The sequence below is a fragment of the Ctenopharyngodon idella genome, chromosome 7 (genome assembly GCF_019924925.1).
Source record: "Ctenopharyngodon idella isolate HZGC_01 chromosome 7, HZGC01, whole genome shotgun sequence".
Classification (NCBI taxonomy): domain Eukaryota; kingdom Metazoa; phylum Chordata; class Actinopteri; order Cypriniformes; family Xenocyprididae; genus Ctenopharyngodon; species Ctenopharyngodon idella.
This window is the reverse complement of record NC_067226.1, coordinates 49,718,174-49,726,745: the sequence shown is the minus strand read 5'-3', so window position 1 is coordinate 49,726,745 and position 8,572 is coordinate 49,718,174. Positions and strand designations below refer to the sequence as shown.

Genomic DNA, 8,572 nt, shown 5'->3' with positions numbered 1-8,572 from the left:
TAATAACATCATAATCTGTTGTGATCAGTGTATTTAAGATGTTATTAAAAGCTAATGGCACTAACTAACTATTACACTCGCTTTATTAAAGACATTAATGAGGTGCGATCGCACAGTAATGAGGTGTTATGACACTAGAATGGAAAAATAACAAGCTAACATGTAACAGAGTGCAGAAAACACACACACGTTTCTTCACATCGTTAGTAATAATTAACCACGTTGTACTAACCGGTGGTTTCGCTGTTTAGGCAAGACCGCACAGGTGAATAGGGTAAAAAAAATGAACTAATAGACATTACCATTCTTCTCCAGTCGATTAATCACAGTACATTAAGACAATTGTTTTGTATTACAAGTTTTCTGAAATGTTGTTTAAATTTGCAAATTAAATAAGTATATATGCACTCATTTGCATGCATTTCCAGAAGATAAATCTGAACACTGGATAAAGCCAGGTTCAAAATTATTTTTTGATTTTGTTGACATATTAGAGCTAAATATTTTTACAGAGGGGATTTTGAATATCTCTTTTTATCACTCCTTAAATCAGAAAATACTGTCAACAGACAGAAAAAAACACATTTTCACCATGTTTTTAGGAATAAAATGTTATAGAAATAAGGTTGAATTATATATGAACAAACCCCACAGTAAAAACCTTCAGAATATAGATATGAATAAAACTGTAAATGTTGGTGTATGGAAGTGTTACTGAAGTGGAGAAAAAAACTCTAATTATATGTAGCGTAATTGAAATCTGCAGATGCAAATAGATAAAGTGCACTTAAATGTGTAGTTTGGATGTTTTCTTTCCACTGATCTGAAAGAAGACATTTTAGACCAAAAATTGATGAGTGCTTGAAAAAACAGTGTTTTCATAACTAGTGTTGAATGTACATGTTGATCTCATTGGAAATATTGCTTGTTTTCGTCTGTGTAGATTTTATCCATAAGATCACGGTCCAGGCGTCTCCGTGTTTGGAAAAGAGACGTAATTCTCCGGATCTGGGCTCGCCGTCCATCGGCCCACGCTTCCGAGCGATACAGCGTGAGTGTGTCCAGATATCCATCGTTCTCTCTACTCTTTCCTTCTACTGTTCCCTCTATATGCAAATGACCTTAGTTTAACTAACTTATAAAAAATGTTACAGTGCTTACTTACGGCTCGTTTAGTGAACTGAGCAAGATCTTATCATTACTTGTGTTCTTATATAAAAACTATTGTTAGCTATATATAGTCCGGTGGAATCCTTGTATCTCCATTCTTCATCTTGTTGTTTTTTTTTCATAAATCATTATCTTTACATTAGAGTGTCTTAGTCTAGCATTTGTTTTCAAGTACTGTCTTAAATAGCCTGTGCAAAGCACTTCATCTTTTATAACATGAGATTTTGGCCAAATGACAGAAAAAACTGAGTGCCCAAATATAGCTACAATAAACTTTATAAGCTGTAAGTGGATGAAAACATAATGCGATACACTTACTGCCTCGGATGTGGCCATTTTAATGACGGAAAAACAACAATGGCTTGCCAAAAATCTCTATTTGAGCTTGATTTTAGTGAAATGTTAATAATATAATGACACATGCAAGTGTCTGACCATATATAAAGCCTTAACATCAACTTTGACAACACAGCATTTAATTATTTAAAAAATACGGTGTTTTTCCATTTCCTGAAAAGTAGCATTTTTGGAGATACGAGGTTGATGAAACTGTTTAGGAATACTAATATATATTATTATACTATTTTTAGTCCTATTTTATTTTAGTGGATCAGAGAGAAAGCTTTGGAATAGATGCCATTAAAGTGTTTAAATTCCTGTTTATTAAAATCCGTATACGCCACATATTTTACTATGAGCTTAATCGAAGTATTGTGTTTACATGAGGTAAAGCTTAATCACAATATTGCCTGAATCTCATAATCACATTGAGTCATTGAAGCTGCTCTCTGTACTTGTGCTCTTCAGATTCACTGATCATACTGAGAGAGATCTAGTTTAGAGTCAGTCACTTTTTCTTCCAGCTTAGACTTCAAAAGATCATCGAATAATAGAGTTTTCCATCATAATGATCGTTGTGTGATTCTGTGACTTTAGAATCAGTGTCACCACATGGTGGCGCTGTTGTTTTATTAGCACTGAGTTTGTTCTCTGTTCGCCTCAGTAAGTCCCAATGAGAGTAAATGGAGTTCGGTTTGGCCGCTGGAGTCTCTTCCTCTCAAGCAGACGAATGGTGAGAGGAGATTCGCTCCTCATTTGAGCCCTAAAAGCCCCAAGAGTCCAAAGATCCTCCGACTCAGTGCGCAGGAGAACAGGTGAGAGTTATATCAGCGCGTTTGTGTGTAAAACGTATGAATTCAAGTGGTCTGATGGTGTTTGTTTGTTTGCGTGTGTCAGTCTGTCGATGAGAGCCAAACTCCTGGACATGGACAGCAATGAGAATGACGACTCTAAAGCTGATTTCGAGGAGTACAGACCCGTCACACCAGAGTCCAGCCACAATGGTCAGTCTCAGACAGGGGGATACACTTTGTTTCAAAGTAGCTTTAAAGAACATATATATGTGTGTGTGTGTGTGTATGTAAAGTGTGTGTTTCTGAGTCTTTCTCATACTTCTCTGTCTCTCAGAGGGTTCAGAGAGTGAGGAAGGCGGTTCGTCCCCCTGTGGCTCTCCGAAACCGGATCACCCCGGTCTGGCGAAGAACACACACCGTGCTCTGCTCAGCAGCGCCGCCCTGCTGGCGTCTGTAGCTCTGGGACGCTGCCTGGAAGTGCAGCACCCGCCCACACCGCCGCCGCGGGCCTCGTCACGGACTCACCTGCCCGTGCCGGAGCCGGACCCAGAGCCGGAGGTGGTGGGAGATCTGATCACGTTCAGCACGGACTCTCTGCCACGGGGATTCCTGGATTCACTAAAGCCGCCCGAGATCAAGCCGCTGCCGCTCACTCCGCCGCCACCCAACCCGCGGGACAGAGACCGGCCGGGCCGCAGGACACAGGACAGTCCCGGAGACTGGACGGCACACGCCAATGGAGATGCGGCCGCTGAGGTCCCATATCAGAGCGGAGAGCGCAGGAGGAGGGCGAGTTACGGACTGCACTCCTCACAGCTGGGTGAGACTCGCCAACAGACATCTTTAATGCAAATATTAAATTACTGTTTCCATTTGCATTTACTGTTTTAGCTCGGAACGCCAAGGTCATGGGTCTAAATGATACAATGTGTACATTTCTTTGGATAAATGCATTTTCATATGTGCATTTAGCAGAAGCTTTTATCTAAAGTGACTTTAAAACAAAGAGTAAGAAAAGCGCTGGTTAACTGTGGCTGACTGACTTCTGCTCTTTACTAGTGTTGGATCTCCCGTTGTGTCAGGACACATTTGAGGCCGAGGACAAGTCTCCGATGCCCTTCGCCCTGTATCCGGACCCCCGTCTCTGGAGCCCCAAAACCCGTCGTCTGGAGGTCAACATCGTCCCTCGACCGCGTCCGTCCCCGAACCGCCCCCGCATCGACCCGTGGAGTTTCATCTCGGCCGGTGTGGCGGACAGAACAGGCGCGAAGAAACCGGTTTGCGCCAGCAGTCCCACGAGCCCTCGTCTGGGGTTCCACCCCTCGCCCACCAACCCCTTCACGAACTGTGACCCGTTCCCATCGCCGGACTGTGATCCCTTCAATCTGAAGCTCCACCCTTCCATGAACTCGGACAGCGGATCGACCTTTGACCCCTTCTCCACCCCCTTCCCGACCTCGCGCTCGGCGCCCTGCTCGACCAATGCTAGCCCGAATCTGTCTCTCAGGGTGGCCCCGCTGAACCCGGCCGACTCCCCGCTCATAGATCTGGGATGGGCGGGCGTCAGCCGGCCGATCGACGGCGCCAAAGAGAGGGTCCATCCTCGCAGGGGCCTCGGCCTCAGTCCGTTCAGGTCGCCTGCGCAGCTCAGAGACGATCGCTTCTGAACACTGGCCACATAAACAAGCCTGCACGACACATCCATAAAACTGATATCGTGATATGGCTCACTGCCATTTGTCAAAAGACTACAATGTAATGAAATATATGAACCACCGACTCCAGATCGAAACTGGCAGCGCATACTTCCATTTGCCGGCAACCCTTCAAACACAAAGATATATATATATATATACATATATCCCAAATCCTTCAAAAGGATGGTTCACACTCTACTTTTTAAATCATTTTTATTTGCACTCCCCAATAAAATCACCCACTTATTTTGGAATTATTTCCAAAATATAGCTATGCAAGTCATCTGGTGAACATTCCTGTATTTCAACAGATCACAATACATATCACAGAAAAATCGAATATCGCGATGTCAGTTTTTTCCAGTGTCGTGCAGCCCTAGTCCATGCCAATTCTGGGAAATGAAACTGCAGGAGATTCCCATTTTATCTGGGAAAGGAAGACTGTTGAGCTGTGATGGACGTTCGGTCATTCCTGAAGACGCGACTCCTGACGGGAGTCACAAATCCTCCATGTTTTCCTCTCTGATTGGTTGAACTTCCTCTCTTCCAGCACTGTCTCAGGGTCTTAATGCCCTCTAGTTGCTCTTACATAGATCTGCTTTAATGCCCCGATATACTAATGGCCAAGCTCTTTTTCGCTTTTTGCTTAGGGGTAAAAATAATTTTGAAATACTTGAGCAATTCTGACCTCGACAAACTAAAGAGAAAACATGAACTGGAGAAGATTCAAAGGTAAAAGAAGGTGGAGCCTCAGAGCCACACCCACCTATTGCATCATCACCATAAGACAATGACAATTCCAAGGTGCTTTTCAGAAACTCCCAAAACAAACTTTGTTTTGGCCTGATTTTGTTCAAAATGACACCAATTCATTTTTCGATTTCACTTGAAGTATATCGGGGCTTTACAGTCTAATATTCAGTCTCAAAAGATGCCGCAGTCAATGTCAAATGATTTCAAAATTATTTCACCTTGTTTCATCCCAGATTTATTCTATTACAGCGATAAAAGTTGCGCGATTGTTCAGTCAGAACAACGTTATATGCGGGAGAATCCTTTACACGTTCACCATATGTGCCAAAGAATGCCAGATTTCCGTGTCCGATGATCATTTGTGATTCTCAAACAGTGGCCTGAAAGAGGTTGTGCTTCAACACATGAGCAGAAAAGAGAAATGTGCGTCACACTTCGTTTAAAACGAGTCGAGAAACGTTCTGCTGACCTCACTGGTGGTGTTTGGGCAGGAGAAGTGGACTAGACTTTAACGTTTATTATTTGAAACATTCGTGAGGAGCGTCTGTCGTTCTGTCAGCTCTACAAGAGCAGAACCAGAAAACTTCAGGTGGATCTTTAGTCCCAAACATATTCCTCAAATCAGTGGTATTTCTCTCTTGTTTTCCAGTATCTTGATTTATGAATGTTTAGATATTTGTACTTGAAAACCAGACAGAAATACTGAGGAAGAACATAATTTTTGCAGTGCAATCTCAGAAGAAGCATAAAGCACGTCCAGAACACTATATACAGTCATGAGAGGCAGTTTCTTCTTGTTTTCTAGTGCTGTTGTTCACTGATCTGGTGACTCTCGTCTCCTCTACCTCCCTCTGCTGGTGGCTTGTGTGCTTTACTCTCAGATCTTCATCTCTGACGTTTTTCCCAACAATGAAATTCCTTCGGGAGGCCGTCGGGCGCAGGAGACGCTGTGGCTGAACAATGGCCTCCTTTGGGTTTCGCTCTGCACAGTCTCTCGTGTTCTTCATGCTGCCGCGTCAAACTACCCTTTTTGATCGTCATATTTTGTATTATTTTCGTCTTTTGTAAGTATTTTCATTGTGATTCAAGATCAAACATTTCTTTTTTTTTTATGACAGATCACTTTTAAGTCTCATAAGCAATATGCAAAGGACTTTAGATAGTTTTATTTCAGATTTTTGGCAGGAATGAAGTATACCGTGTTTGAACCAGTGTTGGAATGTCGTGTAGTGATTAATGCACATTAAACTGGTGTATAACAGCACACACCGACTGTAAACCTCGACTAGAACAGTGTAAATATCTGTTCAGTCTGCAGTTATTTGAGCTTTTCCCATCAGACAGCCTGCAGTTTCTCATCCCAACCAGCAGAAGTCACTCCAGCCCTTCGAGCGCGTCTCAAACACTGAATGACCGCTGACGGCGTTTATTACCTGAAGAACTCACACGTTCATCCCACAGTCGTGTAGATGTACGTGCTCTAGATTCAGAAACATCACATTCAGATCTGAAAGCGAAGTCAGATGGAAGAGATAATTGTGAATTTTTCCCTCAGAATTGCAAGTTATAAATTTGCAATTGTGACTTTTTTCTCTGAATTTACGTCTTGCACTTGTTTCACAAAAAAAAGGTAATTGCAACTTTTTATCTCAGTATTCTGACTTTATTCCTCAGAATGAAGTTTATATCTCACAACTCAGAATAACTGAGTTACGTCTCGCAGTTACTATTTTGCTATATATTTTTTTTTGTTTCCACCATGAAATTATAAAATAAAAACTTTTTCAGACTTGAATTAATTCGGAAAGTTTTCTCAAAGTTGTGAATTTATATCTTATAATTATGACTTTTTTCCTCAGCATTTTGAGTTCTCACAATTCTGTTTTTTCCTCCATGGAATATATATATATATATATATATATATTTAAGATTTTCTTTTTTTTTAATATATAATTGCAACTTTTTATCTGAAAATTTTATATTTTTCTTACAATTGCAAGTTATCAACTTTTCGCATCATTTAGACTTTTTTCCTTGCAATTGTTTTTTTATTTCTGCCATTGAATAAAAAATAAAGATAATTGCGACTTTTTATCTCACAATTCTGACATTTTTATTCCTCTCAATCGGAGTTTATATCTCACACTTTATTTTGATCTGTTGAAGAAACAAATGTGCCAAAACCAGCCATCTAGAGCAGGACGAACTCGCACCTACACTGATGTTTTCATCAGAATTGTGAGGGAAAAGTTGCAATCACCTTTTTTATTTTCCTAAGAAGCTTCCACAGATGTGAGATATTCCTGCTCGAATGTGAGAGATGGTTGAGTTCACAAACACCACTGGTTCTGGTCCGAGCAGGTCGTTTCTCCTCTCGTGTGTGATGAAGATAATCAGCTTGACAATCGCAGAAGCATCTTGACGTCAGTTTCGCCGCTTTGGCCTGGTTTCTGAAGCGTCAACACGATTCTGGCACGCCGTGTAATGTCACCATCTGTTCGCCCGACTGAAATCACAGCATTTGTGAAGAAACAGAACCAACGGCGGTGATTCACTGAAACTGACAGCAGAAACACTGAACCATTCCAACACGTCAGATACGGCGAGTCGGTTCTGAGGTCTTCACGCGTTCGAGCGTCGTACTGTCGGCCGGCGTCACGAGAATGAGTAAAGTTTTAAAGCTATTAATATTTATTATTGAGGCCTTTAACACACTGGATTCAAGACTTTAAAGGGTCAGAGACACAGTCCACGTTAGGATGCTTTATTATATTTTAATAAATATTCTGTTTTGTTTGTTCTTCACTGGAGTTATGGGTGCTGCAAAGGGACAAATCTGTTTTACAATGTCAAAAATACATTAGAAGACTGTAGAGTCTTCACAGAAAGACTTGGACATGTGCCTTGATTGAAAAGAGACACATCTTCACTGTTTCTCCTCTCTTTCTTTCTTTTATCCTCATTGTTTTTGTGAACAAACATGACCAAAACACTGCAGGCGGGCGGCACACTGTTCCATCAGATCCTCCACTACCTGCTAAAATCTTGCCGTTTTGAGGGAAAGTCTTCTTATTGATGATGATTAATGTTTTATTTTAAACTTATTTCGATATATTGAGTGTTTGTGAAGCTGTTATAACATGTCTTGTGTGTGTGTGTGTGTGTGTGTGTGTGTGTGTGTGTGTGTGTGTGTGTGTGTGTGTGTGTGTGTGTGTCTCAATGGGCTGGTCCTAATCACTCCATTCGTTTGTGTGAGAGCGTGTTTCTGTCTTAAAGAACGTCTGAATGTTTATTTTGCTAATTGTAATGGGTTTAACCTGTGGAACTTTTAAATTTAAATAAATAAAAAAGAAAAAGACTGCAAAAAGGAGCAAAGACCAAATAAAGTTTAACACGACTCTAAAACTGTGATGTCTGATTATGTTTGTGTGTGTGAGGAAATTCACACGATCTGTGAGAAAATCTGTAATCCAGTGCAGGTATTTTTGTAGAAACATTGTAAATATTTCTATGAATCATGTCCGGGTCATACTTACAGAAATACTGCATTTTTATTGACATTATTTTCATGACTATCAAACACACATACTGGCTGTACATTACAAATCTGATAATGTTTTACTGTAATACGATAAGATAAAGGCTATATTTAAATTGTGAAGTGCAAGTAAACATCTTTTTTTTTTTTTTTTTTAAGTATTTTATTTAAAAATTAGACTGATATATTTGTATATTGTGGTATTATTTTGGCACATTGGTTATCTCTGAGCTGCTATTAATGTTTTTAGTTTCAGTTTTAGTTAGCTCTAACAATAACCC

At 40.6% G+C, this 8,572-nt stretch overlaps 1 protein-coding gene across 2 annotated transcripts in view; it reads left to right on the top strand.

The window, feature by feature from the left end:
- LOC127515910 (mitogen-activated protein kinase kinase kinase 11) overlaps nt 1-8,158 on the top strand; it is a 27,900-nt gene extending 19,742 nt beyond the window's left edge. For both annotated transcript variants that reach the window (XM_051900064.1, XM_051900065.1), the window contains 5 exons: nt 944-1,051; nt 2,174-2,324; nt 2,407-2,513; nt 2,638-3,123; nt 3,363-8,158. In XM_051900064.1, the coding sequence (XP_051756024.1) occupies nt 944-1,051; nt 2,174-2,324; nt 2,407-2,513; nt 2,638-3,123; nt 3,363-3,970 (1,460 nt within the window). In that variant the 3' untranslated portion in view covers nt 3,971-8,158. The remainder of the gene's footprint in view (nt 1-943; nt 1,052-2,173; nt 2,325-2,406; nt 2,514-2,637; nt 3,124-3,362) is intronic.
- The last annotated feature ends 414 nt before the right edge of the window (nt 8,159-8,572 follow it).